Source organism: Meriones unguiculatus, chromosome 1 (assembly GCF_030254825.1).
Source record: "Meriones unguiculatus strain TT.TT164.6M chromosome 1, Bangor_MerUng_6.1, whole genome shotgun sequence".
NCBI classification, from domain to species: domain Eukaryota; kingdom Metazoa; phylum Chordata; class Mammalia; order Rodentia; family Muridae; genus Meriones; species Meriones unguiculatus.
This window is the reverse complement of record NC_083349.1, coordinates 98,297,289-98,318,485: the sequence shown is the minus strand read 5'-3', so window position 1 is coordinate 98,318,485 and position 21,197 is coordinate 98,297,289. Positions and strand designations below refer to the sequence as shown.

General features: G+C 45.0%; 1 protein-coding gene across 2 annotated transcripts in view; it reads left to right on the top strand.

Annotated features, from left to right (window-relative positions):
• Positions 1 to 20,020, top strand: part of Tmem178a (transmembrane protein 178A) — a 56,297-nt gene extending 36,277 nt beyond the window's left edge. The window contains exons 2-5 of one of the 2 annotated variants that reach the window (XM_021640003.2): positions 2,235 to 2,337; positions 5,840 to 5,953; positions 8,591 to 8,728; positions 19,046 to 20,020. In XM_021640003.2, coding sequence (XP_021495678.1) covers positions 2,283 to 2,337; positions 5,840 to 5,953; positions 8,591 to 8,728; positions 19,046 to 19,287 — 549 coding nt within the window. In that variant the 5' untranslated portion in view covers positions 2,235 to 2,282 and the 3' untranslated portion in view covers positions 19,288 to 20,020. The remainder of the gene's footprint in view (positions 1 to 2,234; positions 2,338 to 5,839; positions 5,954 to 8,590; positions 8,729 to 19,045) is intronic. The other variant, XM_021640002.2, reaches the window with a different exon arrangement.
• The last annotated feature ends 1,177 nt before the right edge of the window (positions 20,021 to 21,197 follow it).

The following is a 21,197-nucleotide window of genomic DNA, read 5'->3' as shown; positions in this document are numbered from 1 at the left end:
GGTCATGGAAACAAGCACAGCATTGCCACGGAATTCTTTTAAGACATTTGGAAAGCAGCCTCTAGGAGTCATCCCCGGGTCACTGTGAGTGAGGTAGGGCTAGAGAGATTTGAGTCAATGGAAAGCCGCTCACCCATCCTTGGGGTGATTCAATACTCTGAACAATGAAACCTTAGTCTCCTGTGCTAAGGGAGGATGAGAGATTTTTTTTTCCTCCTCCCTCGTCTCTCTCTCTCTCAGTTGTCAAAATTGGAAAGTTGGCAAATTGGCAGAATGTTAAAGTTATGTAATAAATAAGTACACAGAACTTATATATGCCAATCACTTTATATTTAAATAAATGCATATATTATGGCAAAGAAAACATTCACAGTCACTAATTTACAGCTACAGAAGCTGGGAGGAGTGACACACACAACTGTAATCCTAGCACTTGGGAGGCAGAGGCCAAAAGATCACTCAATTTTGAGGCTAACCTGGTCTAATAGCAGGCTCCAGTCCAACCAGGCCTACATAAAGAGACTTTTTCTTAAAATAAGAATTACAGCGTGGGGCAGGAGAGATGACCCCTGACTGTTCTCCCAGAGGATCTGCTTCCATTCCCAGAACCCATGCTGTGGCTCGAAACCATTAGCAACTCAAGTTCCAGGGTATCTGGTGCTCTCTTCTGGCCTTCATAGGCGATACACACAGGCACATACATTTGTGTAGGCAGAACAATCCTACACATAGACAAAGGAACACAGGTCATTATTAAAAAGCAATATAAACTTTTTCAACAGCAATATGACACTGTAAAAGGTAGGAAGATGCAGAAAAATCTCAGGTGTCTGCAAATCATTTGATTCATTTGATTTTTTTTTTTTTATGTGTATGGGTATTTTGCCTGTATGCATGTCTGTGTACCGTATGTGTACCTGGTACTCTCAAGGGCCGAAAGAGGGAATTAGCTCTTCTGGAACTGATTTACAGATGATTATAAGTCACCAAGTGGGTGCTGGGAGTCAAACCCAGGTCCTCTATAATACAGCAGGTGTTTTTAACCGCTGAGCCCATCTCTCCAGCCCTCTCAGGGATTATCGAGGCCCCACACCATACATGACACATAGCCAATTACTCCAGCGGTGGCACATATGTAGCCTGACTTCTGAGAGAAGAGTGATGTGGACATTAGTTAGCAATCTCTTCAGCAGCACGGTGCTGGGAGTCTTGCATAGATGACAAGAATGAGAGGAAAGTGGAGGCCAATGGTTGGGTCATCGCCCAGGCAACTGTTGCATGGTTCTGCTTACCTCTTCGTACAGATGGGCTAACCTGTGATGGCCATTTAGTGAACAGCCTCCTGGTATGTGATAGTGGTTCTGTCTAACGAATGTGAGCAAGCGCCAAGAGGACTCATGGTCCAGCGCTGAGGTCTGTGAAGCGCTTACTGTAGGCCAGAGCTGGGCTAAGTCCTGGACTCGGCGTCTCCTTCCTCACAATGACCCTATGGAAAATATGCCATCAGGTCTCCACTTTTACAAGAGAGGGAACTCCGGGACAGGTTAAATGATCTGCTAAATTCATACGGTTGTAATTCAAACCCATGTCCTCTCCAGCTTCAAAGCCCAAGTCACATTTCAGTGTTGGTTAACCGTGATTTTTATAGCATCTTGTACTTGTCACGTTTTTCCCTTATTTAACTTCCAGTATGGGTCGCTGTGTCTCAGCTTGGAGCTAAGTTACCCTTGTCAGCACTAGAAACAGCAACAATTCTCCAGACCAAAGACTCCATTCCTCACGCCAGTGCAACTGTATTTATCTGTGTATCTTTTGTTTTTTGAAATAGGGTTTCTCTGTGTAGTTTGGCTGTCATGTAACTCACTCTGTAGATCAGGCTGCCCTGGAACTAGAGATCCACTTGCCTCCTGAGCTCTGGGGTTAAAGGCTTGCTCCACCACACCCAGCTTTATCTATGTATCTTACTCTATGGTTTTAGCGTCATTACAGTGACTCTACTTGGCCCCGTAAGAAGCTAATTAATCACCAAACATAGACCACAACTTGTTCTTTTCAGCCCTCTGCAGGCTTCTTCCCCTCATTGTGCGATGCCATCTGGTGCTATGAGCTCATGCTTTCTGTGTTCCTTTGCAGAGCTCAAGATTCGTCCTCTCCAAGCCCAGAAAGCAGGGTTTATTGCAGAGTTGCGTGTCTGAAAGCACTGGGATCTAACACCTCCTTGTGGCTCTTTCCAGTATCACCCCTTAACATTGCCGCGGGGACCGGCGTCTTCCCCCTCATCCATGCTGGCTGTGAATAGTTGCGAGGATTTGTCTCTCTGTTTAATCAATAGCTTTGGTAAGCCATGGAGCACCAGCAGGTCTTTTTCTGTGTCATTTTTTGTTGGCTTAATGCACGGGCTGTGGGAAGCCAAACCTTAATCATTGTACTTACCTTGTCAAATCTGTTCTACTTTGTGCTATGACCGTGAGACAAGTATTTAAAAGGAGGACGTCAGAAGTGTTCTGGCTGGCCTCTGATCCATCCTTCACACATGCTTCTCTTCTAATTCCGCCGAATACTGGAGTCTCTCTGATCATTTTTCCCAGGCAGTGGAACACTGGGAACCTAGGACACTTTCTTGTGCATTGAGCCTAGGATGTCAGGGCTTTTCCACTAGACCCCAAATCGTTGAGATCTCTGCGTGCTGCTTGTTAGATCTGGTCCTTCTCCTTCCCACCTTCTGATGCTCACTTCAGCACTCCTGGCAATTAAGTGTAGCCTAAGATCTCAGCGGAAGGGAGAGGAAGCGATTGCATCTAGTCACGTATGTGCCACTCACCTCATTTCTGACACCAGCAGAGCACCGCTTGCTGCCTTCTTGCTGTCCTCCTGCCTCCTGGGCTCCTGCCTGCTACTGTCAAGAGGCAGAGGAGGGAATCGGTTGTGGGAAGGTTTGCAGTGGCTTATGGGAAGCACAGAGTTCTCTAAATGCAGAAGTTGTTCTAAGGCCAATCCCTCTGAGACTGAGGAAACTGTTTGTGTGTGTGTGTGTGTGTGTGTGTGTGTGTGTGTTTTGTTTGTTTGTTATGTTTTTGTTTTTCAAATCCGACACCTCATCTCCAGCATGAAGCAGCTTCTGAGAGATACAGTGGGAAAAGCCATGGAGTCAGCCATGTAGCCAGTCTAATTGCCAAACAACATCTATCCACCAGGAAGCAGCTTTGTTTCCAAAAGCTCTCATATTGGCACTTTGTTAGAAAAAAAAATCATTTTTTTTCATATTGAATTGGTTGTATATTTTTGAATAACAATAATTGTAGACATCTGTAGAATTAACACGAGTTTCTAAAAGTTAAAGAACTGGGTTTGTCTAATAGCATGAACATTAAGACTTGCTTACTTCCTTGTGCTGTGGCCTAGGCTAATTACTTAACCTCTGAGCTTCAGACTTTTTCTGTTTACTGGATAGAATTATGTCTGATGAGTATCAGTTGGCTTCTTTTTGCATGTTATGTGTGTTGTGTGTGGTTTGTATGTGTCTCTCCTTGTGGAGGGGCAAGTGTGTGTGTGTGTGTGTGTGTGTGTGTGTGTGTGTGCACGTGTGTAAGTCAAAGCCTGATGTTGGCCATCTTTATAAATTCTTCCCTACTTTAGATAGCAAGGCAGAGTACCTCACCTGAAGCCAGAGCTCACCTGTTCCAATAGTGCAGGCAGTCAACTTGCTCTGGGGGTCCTCTATCTCTGCTTGCCCAGTACTGGGCACCCACTGTATCACACCCACTCAGTGGTTATGCAGGTGTTAAGGATCAGAACTCTAGCCATTGTGCTGCTGGGGCAAGCCCTTGGCCTGACGTGCCATTTCCCCAGCCCTTGAGGGGGGGTTTCTCAAATGCCTTTTCTGTGTGCTTGGTGCTTGGGGTGGTCTGCTCATTTGTCTTCTCTTCCACTTATGGTATGCTGCCTAAGCTGAACTTTTGTATAGTGAGCCAATTTGTATTCCTGAGATAATCTCATTTGGTCCTGATGCGTGACTTTTTAAAATGTTGCTGAGTTCAGATGGTTAATGTTGTGAGGGATTTTTGCATAGAAAAATATCAAAGAATTTACATATTTTCCTGGGGCTGGGGAGTTGTGTATGAGGACCAATTTTGATCTGCAGAACCCATGAGTTTTTGTTTGTTTGTTTTTTAAAAAGAGAAAGAAAAGGCTGGGTGAGATGATGAAGGTTGTGCTGCCAACATTGGGAAACAGGTTGATCATAGAGACTTGTTGGCTGGTCAGTTTAGCTACTCTGTTTAGTGAGTTCCAGGCTAGGGAGAGGTCCTTTCTCATAGAAAGAAAAAGAAAGCAAGAAAGCAAGCAAGCAAAAAAGAAAAACAGAGAGAGAGAGAGGGAGGGAGGGAGGGAGAGAGAGAGAGAGAGAGAGAGAGAGAGAGAGAGAGAGAGAGAGAAAGGAAGGAGGGAAGGAAGGAAGGAAGGAAGAAAAGAAGGAAGGACAAAAAGGCAGGGAAGAATGACAGCCAAGGCTGTTCCCTGCTCTCATCTGCACACGCACACCTGTGCACGCACATGTATGTACCCCACACAGACACAGGCTATTGCAGACTTCCTTTCCTGAGGGATTGCTGCTTCTTTAAGCATTTGGTAAGAGCCACCAGCCACGTCTTATGCTTTTGCTCTTAGGAAAATGTTTCGCTGAGTTAATTACTAACTCCATTCCTTTTCTTGTTATAGATGTAGTCAGATTAGATTACCTATTGCCTGAGTTAGCCTTTGAATTTGTGTCTTCCTACAAATTCCTTCTATCCAATTTCATATTAGGTGATGTTTGGCAGGTTTCCTAGTATTTATTTCTGTAAGATTAACCTCCTTTCACTATATAAATTTTTTTTTTATTTCACTTTGCCTTTTTACTTCCTGGGAGTCTGTCTACCCACTCGAAATTAATCTGCATCTTCGAGAGCTCTCTAGTTAACAGCTGCTGGGTTTTAAAGTTAGTTTAATGAGGTTCATTTATTCAAGCAACTGGCCATGATGACTGACACTGTTTGTTGCTGAGTTTTAAGAGAAGGTAGACGTTGTTTTTGGGATTTGCAAGGCTTTTGGGGAAGAGTAGACAAAGCCATTGAACGAAATGGCACTGAGTAGGGAGAATGACAACCCTGGGGCAGACAACCCAATGGCTACACGTGGTCATATCAAATATAGGACTGGCCATGCCGCAGATGAGAGGAAGAAAATAATTTCTTTTCTATCAAGAATAATGACTTTCTCATGACTCAAGTCAGCAACATTAAAGGATGACACAGCCGCTGGAAGGCTAGGCACACTTCGTTTGTCAATTATAGTTACGCCCTAAAGCACCATGTGGAAGTTGACTGTAGAAAAATGTCTTCTAGTTTCCAAATAACATATTCTAACACATTTGGGGGAGGGGTGAAACTTAATTGAGAGTTTGAGACTAGATCAAATTCAGAAAAAGCATTTAAGTGTTAATTTAGAGTTCTAGGGTGGTTTTCTTCAACCATTTGTACATTTTAGCACATTTTTCCTCTTAATAGCTTTGTGTTTAAGTCATACAAAGCATTGTGTTTAAGTCATAAAAAGCATTTAGTGATATTTATATGTATGTATATATACATACTCATAAAAATCCATTTAAAATAGAATGTGATTTAAAAAATCTATTTCAAGGTTTGGGGTTTTGCTGTCGTGAGTTGCCACTGTTAATGACAGTAATCAAGAGATTTCTTGCCCCTTTCTCATTCAACCTGATTTAGGATAAATTATTCTGCCTTGGGCTGCAGAATTCTATTACAAATGAAAAGGCTAGTAAATCGCATTTCTTTCTTTCAAGGTATTGCACAGCGATGCACAGCCATCAAGTACCATTTCTCTCAGCCAATCCGCTTAAGAAACATTCCTTTCAACTTAACCAAGACAATCCAGCAAGATGAGTGGCACCTGCTTCGTAAGTATTTCTGGGAAAGAATCAGAGAAGAAAAAAAAATATCTATCTATTCCACAGCACCCTCCTACCTTTGTATTGAAAGCTGTTTATCCTATGCGTCCTCTGGGCCCAACTGGATTTGGTCAGTCACCTCAAGCATCAGTTTGCTCTGCTGTGAACACAGCATGTTTACAAAATTCAAGCATGAGGAAGACCAGGTGTGAAGTTCTACAGGCCAGGGCCATGGGCCTGTCTGCCCAAGTATTAGTGATAACTGTCAGCAGGTAACTGAACCTCGTTTTTTCAAGTTTTGTTTTTAATTATGTGTTTTGTGAGGGGGGTATATACAGGAGAGTTCAGGTGCCCTTAGAGGCCAGAGATAGCACTGGAGCGCCCTGAAGCTGGAGTTACAGGTTGTTGTGAGCCACCAAACATGAGTGCTGGGAACCAAAGTTCAAATAATCTCCAAGAGTAATATCTTTACTTTAATTGCCAAGCCATCTTCCTAGCCCATCTCCATCTTGTTTTTTCCTTTAAGCTAACTTAGTGGGTATAAAACTTGACCTGAACATTATACCTTAATTGGCCTCATTTTTGTTTTGCTTATATAATATTTTAGCTACTGTGTTTAGCTCAGATAGTTGTCTTTTTGCTGAAATATCTTTATGAATATATGCCATAATTTTCTCGGAGAGAGTCTCTTAGCTTTGCATCTCAGTGGAAAGAAATGTTCTTTTTGCTATCAAGGAAATGTGAAAGTATAGATATGATCATGCAATTCGAAACTGAAAAGGGTGGATATTTACCTGGAAACTGTTGGTTCAAGCTGCCAAGTGAGGGGCATGTGAAAGCAAAACAAGACACTGATTTCTTTCCTGTGCGTCCCAGAAGTCAACATTGCCACCTTTTCCAGTGAGCAGGCAGCAAAGGGTTCTGTGGTCATGTTGTGTGGTGGAGACATGCACTGGAGACAGTGTCTCCTTCTTCCAGTGAATCACCATGTAGAGTAAAAGGTTCTGTCCCGATTCTCACTACAAACACAGAGGCTCATACATTGTCAGGGTGGGGTCTAGTGTGAATATTGATGGCTACTTTAAAACTTAGAAAGTCATTGGATAAAAGCCAGGAGATGGTGATGGCACATGTCCTTCATACCAGCAGAGGCAGACAGATCTCGGTTTGAGTTTGAGGCCCGCCTGGTCTGCAGAGTGAGCTCCAGGTCAGCCAAGCCTACACAGAAAAACCTTGTCTCGAAAAACAAATAGATAACACCATCCCCCTCCCCCCGAGGATTCCCCCCCCCCAAGAAACAGGGAAACCCAACTGTGGCTACGATGCTATGGCCAAGATTGGAAGCCACTGTCGCCCATCGTCCCTCTGCTTAGGGCCCTTAAGATAATTCCTCCGCAGCAGAGACACCCATACTCCCATCCTGCTGTCTGCTGAGAGCTACTACGCATGTGTTTGCTCAGGCTTGTTGCCAGGCTGTGGGTGCAGCAGGTGTGTGCTTGGGAACCCCTGTTCTAAGAGCAATCATAGACTTCAAGCACCTAGGGAAGAGCTCTTTTCACTTTGTTCCATTCCAAACAAAGACACACGCAAAAGCAGGAAGGACAGAAAGAAACAGTGAGAAAAAGTAAACTACACACAAGGTGCACAACCTGACCGTTGCTAAAGGGTTGTAAGTGCTCTACAGAGCAGCGGTTCTCAACCTTCCTAATGCCGTGACCCTTCAATTCAGTTCCTCACGTTGTGGTGATACCCCCAACCACAAAGTCATTTTTGTTGCTACTTCATAACTGTGATTTTACTAGCGTGTGAATTGTAATCTAAATATATATGCAGGATATCTGATATGCCACCCCTGCGAAAGGATCATTTGACCCCCAAAGGAATTGCAGCCCACGGGTTGAGAGCAGCTGAGAGAGATGTTGTCAGACATATGGTGGAGACTTGTCCCATGGGCATAGTCTCTCTTTGGCCTGAGTAAAGAGGCGTTCTGTTTGTAAGACTTGTACCTCAGTGGTGAGAGGTGTTTATGAGCAGCTGGCTGTCTCCATCACGTACTTTCGGCTGCTTCCTTCTCCGTGTCTGCTTCACTTTCTCACATTTTTCTTAAATACCTCTTGAAAAGAGACAGGAACAGCTAGAAACGAAACAAACAAAACTAATTGGCATCCGTGATGCTCAGACAAAACCCTCTTTCAGGCTTGCTCTCTAGGCTTTTTCCTCCAACGAGGAAGAGGCCAGGTTAATAAGAGCCAGTGTGCTACGCTGACCTCCATCTGGGGTGCTCTTTGAAGGCTGGGGATGTGTTTCCTGAATCTTCCTCACCCAGTTTACTATGCATGTTGTTCCTTATTCATGTTTCGCCGGAGGTTGTCCCCTCATCTACTCTGTACTTGTAGCTGAATTCTGCATGGACACAGAGGGATACACGGGCAAAGATTACTCAGGTTGCCTGTCCTGGATATGAACAGCCCATGCACCCACAGAGGCATGGGAGGAGGGCTCCCTGAATCCTTCGCCTCGAAGGCCCCATGCCTGCCCGTGCAGCGTCTTCTCACGGTGCAAGTGGAACTCCTTGTCCTGTAATTTTCAGTCCCTTTCCTGGCTCCGCCTCCGATTGTGACGCTCTGTTTCTGTTTTTGAGATTAGATCTAAGAAGAATAACTGCCGGCTTCCTGGGCATGGCTGTGGCTGTCCTGCTGTGTGGCTGCATCGTGGCCACTGTCAGCTTCTTCTGGGAGGAAAGCCTGACCCAGCACGTGGCTGGACTCCTCTTCCTCATGACAGGTACACATTGTCTTCCTCCCCCTGCCACAATGTTCAGCTTGGCCATGGCACTATTAGTTTTGTTTTCACTGGCGAGAAGGGAGCGAGCAGAGGCTCCCTCGGCTTTGGTAGGAAATACAGAATTTAAAAGGAACAACGTACAAAGCGCGCTGCCCGGTTTTCCCACGGTGGGGTTAGCAGGTCGGGGGTAAGTGTCCTGCGTTCATTCCCAGTTGGAGTCAGGGCTGTTTTCTGTCCCATTGTTTAATTCTGTGTCTTGGACTCTTGACAAAGATAGGCCACTGTTTCTCAGGATCCCTCAAGGAGAGGAAGGTCAATAGCTGAAAGTCCCCTCATAGTCCACAAACCTGGGGCTGGGGTCCTTGGCGTGTCAGCTGGAGGATTTACTGTCCCAGTGGCTGCTCTTGGTCTTAGAGACATAGTGAGGGAAACGGGCAATGTCCCTGCCCCCGCCCCTTTTTTTATCGTGGAGAGATGTAAGGAATGATTTGCGAGGGCCACGAAAGCTGTGAAGAAGATGAGCAGGGTGCGATCGGGTTGGGCGATGCTGAGGCAACAAACAACTTCTGAGTCAAGTCATGAGAAGCAGCCAGGAGCTGGGAGAGAACTGTGGGCTGAGGAGGCTGCCATGCCTGAACCCCGAGCAGGAGAGGGGTGAATGCATTCCGAGAAGGAAGAGAGGTAGGAGACGGAGAGGGAGCACACCGAGTGGGAGCCGCGGTCAGGAACCGCATCCTCAGAGATCTCTTAACGAAAAGAAGAGCATGAATTTGAAGTGATGGAAACTGCTAGATTTAATCAAAGGATGACTTTCCTTAAAACATAAGGGGTGTGGAAATGTGGTTAGGTTTGATTGGTTGGTTGGTTGGGCTTTTTTGGGTAAACAAGTACAGGCTATTTTTTTCTTAAAAGGAGTTGGGAGTTGGGTCAATGGCTGGCTGAAGGTGGCTGCAGAAAAGAAATGGTTTCCCTTTTGACCTCCGCAATAGGTTATGGTGTGGTTAATGAGAAAATGGCCAGTTAAGTTTCACAGAGTAGTAGAGGTCCCAGCAAAAGAACCAATGCTACCCTTCCATAGATTTTAGTCCTCAGGTGAACATGGCAAGGATTTTCCCAATACTTCCCTCTGTGAAGTGTGCTACAGCATGCCCGTGTCTTGGTGGCAACACACCTCCAGGGCTGTCCCCATCTGGTTTCCTTCTATATTAGCATATGCTAAGTATACAGAACAAAAAGCTTCACCATGGTATTTCCATTCTCGTCCACACCATCTTTTCTAGTCTCTCTCACAGTCCACTGATCAATGGTGCCTTTATTTCTAGCATGCCCACTGCGTGGCCCTGACATGACAGATGGTTTCATTCTTTTATGCTCCACTCTACTCCTTTGCCATGCAGTGATGTAGCCTCCTCTATGGACTGTCATAAACACGCCCAGCAAAACGTCTAGATGGATGTCCAGTGACGTCATTCAGGAAGGCTGAAGCTGGTCCCCAAGGTTTGGAAGGAGGATTTGAGCTCTTAAGGCCAGGCTCTGAGTACATGTTTGTGAGTAGTCCAGACAAGTTGAACAAAATGCCAATATTCCTTTAAGCCTTGGCATGGGCCTTCACAGTCAGTAAAAACCTTCTCCTCTTCTCTTGGCCTTTCCTTTTACGGAAGGGACGGTGGAAGTCCAGTGTCTGGTGGCCACGGAGAAGAGCTGACGGTTTTTGGGGTGCTCTGCTCTTCTCTCACTTGAAGTAGGTGTAGGGAAGTTCCTTTTGTTTTTGTTGCTACAAACCATGACTTCAAACTCCTTTCAGGACAACTAGATAGTGGTTAACCCTATAGATGGCTGAGCTGGAGCGCCTTCTCATGAAGTGGCAGGCAGAGAGAGCTCTGAACGGTTGAAAGAATTGATTTTAATTAAGCCAGCTGTCTTCAGCAGCTCTAGACAGCAGCCCTCCCACAGATTTTTGTTGCTAAACTTAGCCCCTTCTAATACACTGGTGTCTTCATTCTCTGCCTGAACTGAACTGATTAAGCAGCCCCTCAACAGAGAACCCCAACGATGTGACAGTTGTGCTGTGAAAGCAGAAGCGTATGGCACAACCTTCCTCCTCCTGCCGCATTGCCCACGGGCCAGCCTTGGTGACCTGAAGGCGGAACTACCGCTTCCAGGCTATCAGTTTGTATCTGAGAGCGGGGCTGCCGTGTTGCATGCCCAACCCCACTCCTCAGCCTTGCAAGGGTTCCCGGAGAAGGATCTGGGGTAGGCGCCCTCCAAGAGGCCTCCCATTAGACCTGTGATAGCACATGCTCCGAGATTACACGCTCACACTCAGTGACATACACAACAGACTGAGCCAGAGAGACCCTCATTTTCCAGCCTTACACTCCTGCCCATTGCCAGGGTGTACCATTTTCAGCACAGTGCAAAGGAGTGCTCCAGCCACATTAGACGGCACATTTGGGTTGGGGAGATAGCTGACTCAGAAGAGTGATTGCTCCCAAGGCAGAGGGGCCTCAGTTTAATGCTCAGAACCCACACAAAAATAGAATTCTGGATGTGGGGGTATGTTCTTGTAGTCTCAGTGGTGGGAGGCGGGGACTGGGGGGTTTCTAGGGACTGCTGGCCAGTCCGATGTGGTGAGATCCAGGCCAACAAGAGCCTCTGTCTCAGAGAAGGTAGACCGAGTTACCGAGGATGACACCAAGGTTGTCCTGCAACCTCCGCAGCAACAGACACATTCACACACTTACGCACATACACATAGACATTAATAAACAAAGCATTCTATTAGATGTCTGTAGTAACCGCTGCAATGATTACCAGCTTTAATATAATCTTATCTATTATAAAATTCTGATCTATTTTTTTATTACCTTGTGTGTTTGTGTGTGGGGGTGCGTGTGCTTTGCCACTGTGCGTGAGGCACTCAGAGGACAAGTTGCAGGAGTCGGTTCCTTTCCTTCCACCATGTGGCTTCCCAGGATTGGACTGCACAAGCGCCTTTATCTGCTCAAACCTCTCCCTGGCCCTTAACCACTTTTCAACCCGCCAGAAGTCGCAAAAATAGAATAAAGCTTGTATTTGTGGTTCCTTCCTTGATGGGGGTCTCACTGCCAGCTGTACCCATTGTCCTTCCTAGGCTGAGGCCTCTGGAAGAGATCCCCCTCTGGAAGAGAACCCACAGCGCGTGACACCCCCATGCTGTCAGCAGAGGAAGAGGCAGATTTCAGGCGGCCTCCTCGCCACATCAGGAGGAGCCCTTAGCACCCACCCTGGCTGGGTCCTCCCTCTGCTTCAGTGTATCTAAATAAAAGAAGCCTGCTGAAGGAGGGCTTAGCCGAGAATGACCACTACCCTCAACCACCTGCCCTGAATACATCATCTAAAGCCCTGGGGACTAAACGTGTTTTGGAATTCAAGACCTCATATTTTATTTTAGAAAGGGGATATGGCTCATGTGTTCTGTTTTATCTAACTTGTTGACAAGGTCTGGGGCTCTGTTGCAAAATCAAATACATTAACATTTCTGCAACAAAATGTATGAATAACCACCCTAAGCAGGATCGGTGAGGACTGCAATAGCTCTACCTCAGGGCAAGGTGCACTTTGGCTCTAAAGGAAATGGATGCAATATTGCAGAAAAGATTAGGTTGTTTTTTTTTTTTAAAGAGAATTGCAGATTGTGGATCTTTTCATTGTGTTTGTTTGCTTATTTTCTGTTTTCTCTGGCTCTAGTAGGCCCGACACACCATTTACTTAAGACAATGGAGGTGAGGCTTTTTGAATAATCTATGTGAAAAGGAACAAGTCCTTTTTGCTGAAAGGGCGAAAAGACCGGAATGACGGACAGGCTGTGTTTTGAAGGCACAGGGAAAGGAAAATCAATGCTTATGCCTTTGGGTTTTGTGGTCGGTTATTTATGACCTAAGCAGAGGGAAGCAGCTTCTGCTCCCCAGCCTTTTAGGCACATCAAAGGAGGGAGGTCCACAAGAATGGGCCTCAGTTACCCTAATTACATCATCCAAGCTGGCCATGGGCACCTCGGAGGTTTTAGGGCAGGAGATCAGGCTGATGACCAGGGACGTGAATTTATTTGCTGTCCCATTCTGAAGATCCCCTCCAGTTCTGCCCTTCTGTGATGTCACGGTGTGTTCTAATTAAGGATATCGGCAGAAAAAGCCTTTAATATTTCATAAGGGAAGAAGCCACACACAGGGGTTATCAGGAAACCAGCAATTAGTCACTCTTTGAAGATACTCCCAGTGATAGCCAGCAGCTAGCTCAGGACACGGGAACCTCTTTCTCCTGGGGCCACCAGCTGGCCTGGAAGTATGAGCTTGTTATGGGAGATTGTGAGGGGCGTAAGCATGTGGAGTGGGGGCAAAGCAGGAGGGAAGAATGGAAAATTAACCTCTCTCCCTAGCCTGTAGCTTTTGAACTTTCTGAAAGAAATACCGGCATTCGCGGCCTTGTACCTTGTTACGAACTAGGCTGCTAGGGATGAAATGCAGTATTACCTGAAATAACCTGCCGAGCAGGCTAAGTCCTTCACTGGGGCAATTTGATATGAACTACTTTCTTTAAAAAGTTTTAAAAGATCATTTATTTTGTGTGTCTGAGTGGTTTTTACGTGCGTGTATGGTTGTATAGTATGCGCATGCAGTGCCCCTGGAGACCACAAGGGGGCATCAGATCCCCTGGAACTAGAGTTAGACAAGCTGTGAGCCACTGTGTGGGTGCGAGGAATCAAACTCTGATCCTTCGGGAGCAAGGAGTGCTCCTACCCACTGAGGTATCATTCCAGCCCCCATGAATTATTTCTTAAGAGGGTATTAATAAATCGATTGTATTTGTTTAACAGGCTTTCTTGACTCTACGAGCTTATGTCTGTTAACCAATACATAGAAATTACAGATAATCCAAGAGGTATCTACTACCTCTGCTTGCAATGCATGTTGGGAAGTGGACAGACCACTTTGGATTCCTGATCAAGAAGATCACATAAAATTACCTCACGTCTAACCAGAACTAGGTCAGGGGCATAGACGATAATAATAAGCAGTGATATAAGGCATTAAGACAGTATAGTCTTGCTAAGACACAGGAAAGAGATAGACGTATGCCCCATCCAGTTAGCAGACCCAAACACACACTGTGCAAAGGGTTTGACTTTCCCACAACTTATATCTTGAATCCCCAGCCCCTAGGACCCCAAAGTGTGACTTGACTGGGAAACGGGGTCTTTAAAGGGAAACTCGTGTCTTAAGCCAGTATAGATCATGCTGGTCTTAGAGAACGGGGGGGGGGGAGGATTTGAAGTGTTACACGTGAAGACATGAGGAGAAGGCAAACATGGCAAACTGTCACACTAAGCCTTGAGCTTAGACGCACAGCCTCCGGAATTATAAAAAAAGTAACTTCTTTTTAAGTCACCCTGTCCGTAGTACATTGTCACAGCAGCTTTAGCAAGTTCACACACGTGAACACTGTGAGATGTGTGTGGAACCTACAACAGAGCTCCTAATATCAAAACTGACCTAAGCTAGAGCTCAGACTGCAGTAGGTATGCCTTTGCTGTTTAAATGATGGTTTTCCCTGATGTGATGAGATTCAGAATTTTTGTTTGTTTGGAAACAGGGTCTCAGTATGTAGCTCTGGGTATCCTGGAACTCACTCTGTAGACCAAGCTGGCTTCAGACACAGAGATTAATCCCAGCCTCCCAAGTGCTGAGATTAAATGCATGCACTGGACCCCCAGGGGCATTTCCTTTCAGCATCTCTAAAGGGACAAACTTCTTTTTGCAAGATCTTGTTGTAAAAATTTGTGTTCTCTCAGTACGTTTCCTTGTATGGTCATCAACAAGCTTTTCTATTATAGCAAGAACAGCTGTGGCCACTAGGTGTTCGCAGACTTCCTCAAGGCTGCAGGTTCTGGATGGAACAGCTCTTCTTGTCCACCTTTCCCTTGCCTTCCTTCCTCTTCCCAGAACTGGAGGAGCTTTTAGGAGGAGGAAAGGCACCGCAGGAGGGTAGCACCCCATAGGGGTCTGTGGGACGGAGCTGGGCAGACAGTAGGCCTGCTCTCCCTTACTCCATGTCACCTGAGGCAAGGCAAACCAGTTTTGTCAGTTTGACGAGTACCTCTTCCAAAAAGAACCTGAGTGGCTGGGAGATGCATGTGATATTTTATGGGAAAAAAAAAGAAAAGAAAAAAAGCAAAGCAGGAAAGAGAAAGGGACAATTAAATTTCCAGAGTGTGTTAGTGTTGGTCCACAAGCTGATGCCGTAGCCCACTCCTATGCTTCCAGGTTGCCTAGCAACCTGACGTCATCACCTGCTCCGACAGGTGTGTGCCAGCCATGCTTCAGCTGAGCACCAGATATAGAGGACCAACCCTTCACTACTCTCTTTCTCTCTCTCTCTCTCTCTCATGGTGCTCTACCCATCCCATCCACCTTTCTCTCATCTACGCTCTCCCACTGTCTCTGTCTCTCTCCCTCTGCCCTCAGGGTTCAATAAAGCTCTTTGGACCACACCTATTGCGTGGTATCTAATTACTTAGATCTTAACAATTAGCATTCTGTAAAGATGACCAAACACCTGGGTAGATCAATTTAAAAAGAAGGAAAGTTTTGTTTTGTTATTGGGTTCATGGTTTGAGTTTTAAGTTCATGGTCTCTTGGCCCCATTGCTTTGGCCTCATGGACAGAGTGAGCACATGAAGTTCCGATGGTTTCCTCAGGGTATACCTCTGTGACCTCATTTTTTTCCCACCAGTTCCCATCTGTCAAAGGTTCCACTGTCTTCCAGTCATGCTCACTGTTAAGTACAATAATAGAGCAGTCAGCTCCAGAGAGGAAGCTGACACACAATCCTTCCTTTCCCCAACCGGCTACTCTATTTATTAGTGTATTTACCATTTAGTGCTGTGGCTTGAGACCTGGAAAAGGAGCTAACAGTAATTCCTCTCCCCCTCCGCAGCTCCTGTCTTCCCTTTCCTCCCGAGTTTAGGCTCACGGGATAATTACATGTCAACTTCCTTTCTCAGGCCCACCACTGACACACAATTATTATTATTATATTTAACCCTCACATGCAGATAAACAGGACTTTGACCTTCATCTTTGGATGGACAGTTAAGCTCCAAACCATAACGAAAGACAAGTTGGATCCAAGAGGGAGGATGGACGCTAAAAGCACACCAAAACAGCCTCTATTTTGCTCACTGGGTGGGGGGGAGAGGGCGGGCACAGATTTTAGCTTTAGGGAGCTTCAGCCCCTAAAGCTTGGGTGAGAAAGAAATCCAGCTAGAGATCTCACCGTGTCCGTGAGGTGTGCACTCAGCACGCACCCAGAAAACAGACATGCATTCAGGACACGAGGCAGAGAGAAAGCTTTGCCCTGGTCATGTCTGCAGGTATTATGGGTCTTCACCCCCTTTTCCTATTCAGCATGAATCTAGGGCGAAGTAACTAACATGCACCGCAGCAGATACAGCCCTGTAGAGCTGGTGGAGGGTGGGGTGCTCACCAAAATCAACATTCATTCAGAAAGCAACAGATGCAAGCTGTTACATTCTTTCAAGCTTCATTTCCTAACAGTGCTGTAGTCACAAAGGCATCTTTAGGAAAGACACTTATTCCGCGCCTTCTTTTGGATTAGCAGAATTACGAGTGCTTGACACTGTAAGAGACTTGCGTTGCCAAGCCCCTGCCTTAGACTAAGGCTGGAGGGAAGGCGGGACAGTATCAGGGTCGCACAGAGCTGAGACTAGAGTGAGTATTTCTTGCAGCCCAGCCCAGTGCATTTTACATCAAAGGATGCTTGGGAAGTCTAAGCTTGAACTCAAGCTTTCAGGGGTCATTAACATCATGCTGCTGGTAGAAATGCTTGCTTTTAGGCAGTCAGCCGTGGTTGGACTTCTGAGTGAGAGAGGAAGCAGTGTTCTCTGGGAAGAGGTCATTGTTGCAACATTACGGTCTACCTGTTGATCCCCCAGAGACAAATCCCCCCTCCCCAATAGCCTTATTGTTCTAGCATCAGAATTCCTTCGAGGGTCTTGTCCACAAACACGGTTTTTGTTCTCAGTGCAGTCATATGGCCAGATGCAGGGACTTTTGCCCTACACAGGGCTTGGTAAACGCAGGGAAGTGTTCTTTTCAATGCTCTATTTCTCGATGAAAGAATGATTTCCATCCTTGTTTCCCTTTTGGACGATTAGAGTGATCTATCTGCTGTTTAAAAAACAAACAGAGAGAAGTCAAAAGATACTACTTTATCCTTTTCAGGACAACAAAGTCATTTATTTTAAGAGATTAGAAGCAAACCCAGACAAAGAGTAGGAAATAGCAAATTATCTCAGCTAGAGCATCCTTTTTTTTTAAAGAATATTTATTTTCCAAGTGCGCATTTAGAAGAAAGATTTAGGTACTATGCCCTTGCATGATCTGAATGGAAGCAGAAGTCTAGAGCTTGTAAATAGCATTAGGGTGATCCTTGTTCCCTGAGAATTGCTGCCTGCTCTGGACTCGTTTCTCAGCTGGTGGCTTTGATCTCCAAAGCCACACATTAAAACAGGGGTAGAGCTCTTGCTTCTTTTTGCCTCTGTCTTTTCAGTTCTAAAAATCAGTGCCTCGTGTGTCCCCAAGGATATGAAAGCTATTTCCCAGCAAACAGATGCCACTTTCTTTTTGTCCACAGGGATAATCCAGAGTGTGATTGACAACTGTGAGGGGTTTGGACATTCTGACACTTGATCAAATGCCAGTTTCTGTTTTCATTCGTTCATTTTATTCCATGAACTCAGCAAACACCCCGTTTTCGTCCTATGTCCACCCCCATAAATTATCCCTTGGATCATCACTTGAGCACTAAGAAAGCACTTTTATCAGCATTCTGGTGGGGGGAAAGGGTGAGGGAGAGGGGGAAGGAGAGGTGCCCACCTCAGGTGGCAATCTTTGAGTTTTATTTTGGCAATGTCTGTTACTGGTCCAATGAGCTAGGCTGGCTGCCTAGCAAGCCCTGAGGATCTATCTGCCTGTCCTTCCTGTCTTTATCTTCTTAGGGCTTGGTTATAAGTATGTGCTGCCATGATTGGCTTTTTAGGTGGATATCAAAACCAAGACCTTCATGCTTACAAGGCAAGAACTTTGCCAAGTGAGCTCTTGTTTTGTCTGCATAGCTCTGACTTTAGTGTTCCTGAAGGATGATTGTATATACAAATATTGATATGTTAAGGTAAATTTTTGGCACATATATGTATATCTATGATGTATGTGCACTATATAGCATACATACACATATATATACATATGTGTTTATATATGGTATATTTATATACCATATATATATTCACCACCCAAATTAATTACAGTTTGCATGATTGAAGTACAAAATACCTTTACTAAGATTTTTATATCAGTCCCAAATTCCCAGATTTAATTTATATTTTTTGGAAGTATTCATCCATTTAAAAAAATTTGTGACAGTCTAGTATGTTAGACTCTGAATCTTACCAAAAAAATGGCCACTTCTAATAATTCATTTAATTTTACAGGCAACATGATAAATACAATAATCATCAAAAAGATGACTTGGCATAATGATTGCAACCATATGAAAATGTATGTCTCTAGCACAGAGTAAAGGAAATGACAGCTATTTTGTGTTAGATTTGAGAGATTGTTAGATTCCACCCCGCAAAAATAACAAAATTTTTAAGGGCTGGAAATCTCACTCAGGTGGCAAAGTGCTTGCCTAGGATTTGAGAAGCTTTAGATACAGTCCCCAACGTCACCTAAAAACAGGCGTGGTGGCACATGCCTAGCAATCCAGAGGTGGTGACAACAGGATCAGATACGCAGGGTCATCTTCCCCACAGAGTGAGTTCCAGGCCAGCCTGGGCTCTGTGAAACACTGTCTCAGAAAAACAAACAAACAACAGCAACAACAAAAACAGGGCCTGAAGTGCTTATTCTCATGAAAACTGGAGTTTGATCTCCAGTACTGAGGAGACACACCACACACACACACACACACACACACACACAGACACAGACAGACACACACGCGCGATATGACTTTTTATTACATTATTTAAAATAAGCATAAATTGAAACATACAAAATTACTTAAACTGGCAAAATAAATTGGAGTGGTACAAGTTACCTAACTTTTCTCTGCTATTTGTCGATACTTCTTGAAGGATTTCCTTCAGGTTCCTGAATGTGGAGTGAAGTGAGTTTCACAAAGGCTTGTCTGGCGTTTGCCTGGTTACGAGCAAAGGCGGCACTGACTGTTCTGTTCTCTCCGTGTGACTTTTAGGGATTTTCTGCACCATCTCCCTCTGCACGTATGCTGCCAGCATCTCCTACGATCTGAACCGGGTCCCGAAGCTCATTTACAGCCTGCCTCACGACGTGGAACACGGCTACAGCTGGTCCGTCTTCTGTGCCTGGTGCAGTTTAGGTTTTACCGTGGCAGCTGGAGGGCTCTGCATTGCCTATCCGTTCATCAGCCGGACCAAGCTAGCACAACTAAAGTCTGGCAGGGACTCCACGGTATGACTGTCTGTGCCGAAGAGGGCTCGGCTACCGAGCGGGTCTGAGTCCCATTAGGAGTGGAACTGAGTTCACGTCAGGGTACCAAGCACAAAGAGGTCTTTTACATTCCAACCTGTTGCCTGCAGCCCTTTCCAGATGACTGATAGAAAACTGTGCAGGACCTCCCAACCTTTCTAAGGACAAAACAACTGTGGGTTCAAGTGCTTTAATGACTATTTACGCTTTGACTGTGCGAAATGAGGACCCGTGCAACCGGACGTTTGTAGGCTTCAGAAATGAGGAACAGAAATGGGAGAATTTGTACGGTTTCCATTCACTTCAGAAAGTTTGTATATAATGAGTACCGGAGAGTCGTTTCTATTTGCAAAAGGATTCCTAACAAAACGAGTATAATTTTCTTGTCACTGTTCTAGGCTTGTTCGGTTTTAATGCAGCATCTTCAGAACTTGTCCTCCTGGCGTCGTCTTGTGTCAGCACCTGACATTTGTGCATTTTCTGTGGATGTTCCTTGTCACAAGAGAACTCTTCTTCTCTTGCCTTATTATTGCTTTTAACGAATTGGCGTTCGCTCCCTGTCCTTGTACTGGATTCAAACGCAGAGGAATAACAGACCAACCGTGTAAGAGCTGATCCGTATCACTATGCAGCACCGTTTGAAGCCTTCTCTGATGTTTGCTTGTGTCTCTTTATGTTAACTGGGTTTCTGCATTAAATGACTGCCCCCTCCCCTTGTTAAGTTAGCTGTGTGTTTTTTCTGTCTATAGCTGGGTCAACAAGTCTTTTCCTAGATGTAGACCATTCAAGAACTCTGTTTCATTTGCAATTATTTTGTTTGTTTGATTGGTTGGTTGTCTTTTTTTTTTTTTTTTTTTTTTATGGCCAGGTCTTATTATGTAGTCTGGCCTCCAGCTCACTGTGTAACCCCATCTGGCCTTGAACTTGCAGTGCTCCTCCTGCCTGGGCCTTCTGAGTGCTGGGATTACAGGCATGAGCCACCAAGCCCAAACTGTACTAAGCCTAATTGCTTTGTGCTTGTTACGGTGGTCATTGTTAGTTATCTTTTCTGTAGCAATTACATGTTTAGATATTTAGATGTAAGATACCATTTGCAAAAATTTCAAATGTCAGGTTTTAAATTTCACTGTGATATTTAAGTCCCCATCCCTTTCCCACCTGTCTGGTGTCCATTCAGTGACACGCATGGTCCTTGGCCTTACGGGCTTTTTGTTTTTCAACATCGCATAGCTGTACATCAGAAAGTCCTGGAAACTTCTTCAACAGGACAGTTCATTCAAGGGGACACAGGTGAGCATAAACTTTAATTGTAAAAGGAAAAGAAAAAAACACCCAGATAACTCTGATGTGTATCTAGGACTGAGAAAAAAACACCATTTGGGTCAGAATGTGCCCGAGCTACCAACTAAGCTTGCTCATTTATGCAGGCCCCAGCTGGGCTGTGCATGTTTCCTGATGTTATTTCATTCATCCTTCTCCAAAGCTCTACCAGGCTTTCAGGGAAGCCCAGGACCAGGAATGGGAACATTTGCTTCATTTTTTTTTCCTACTTTAAAATCTTCCCACTGTGTTTCTCATCTTCTAATGGAGGGCTGGGCATATCTAAGCTCTTCCTTTTAGCTCAACACCAGCCCCTATCTCCTGTGACACATGATAAAGTTCTGTAAATAGTGGGGAAAGCCACATCTTCAACAAGACATTGTTTAAGATTTTTAATTTCATTGCATGACTTTCATTCTATAAAACTCCGTCTTAGTGGCCTTAGCCGTGGTTCAGTTGGTAGAGTTCTTCTTGCCTAGTATGTCAAAGCCCTGAGTTCAATTCCTGTCGCTTCTTAAGCTGGGCATGGTGGCATATGTCTGTAGTTTCCGAACTTGGGGAGAGGCCAGAGGATCAGA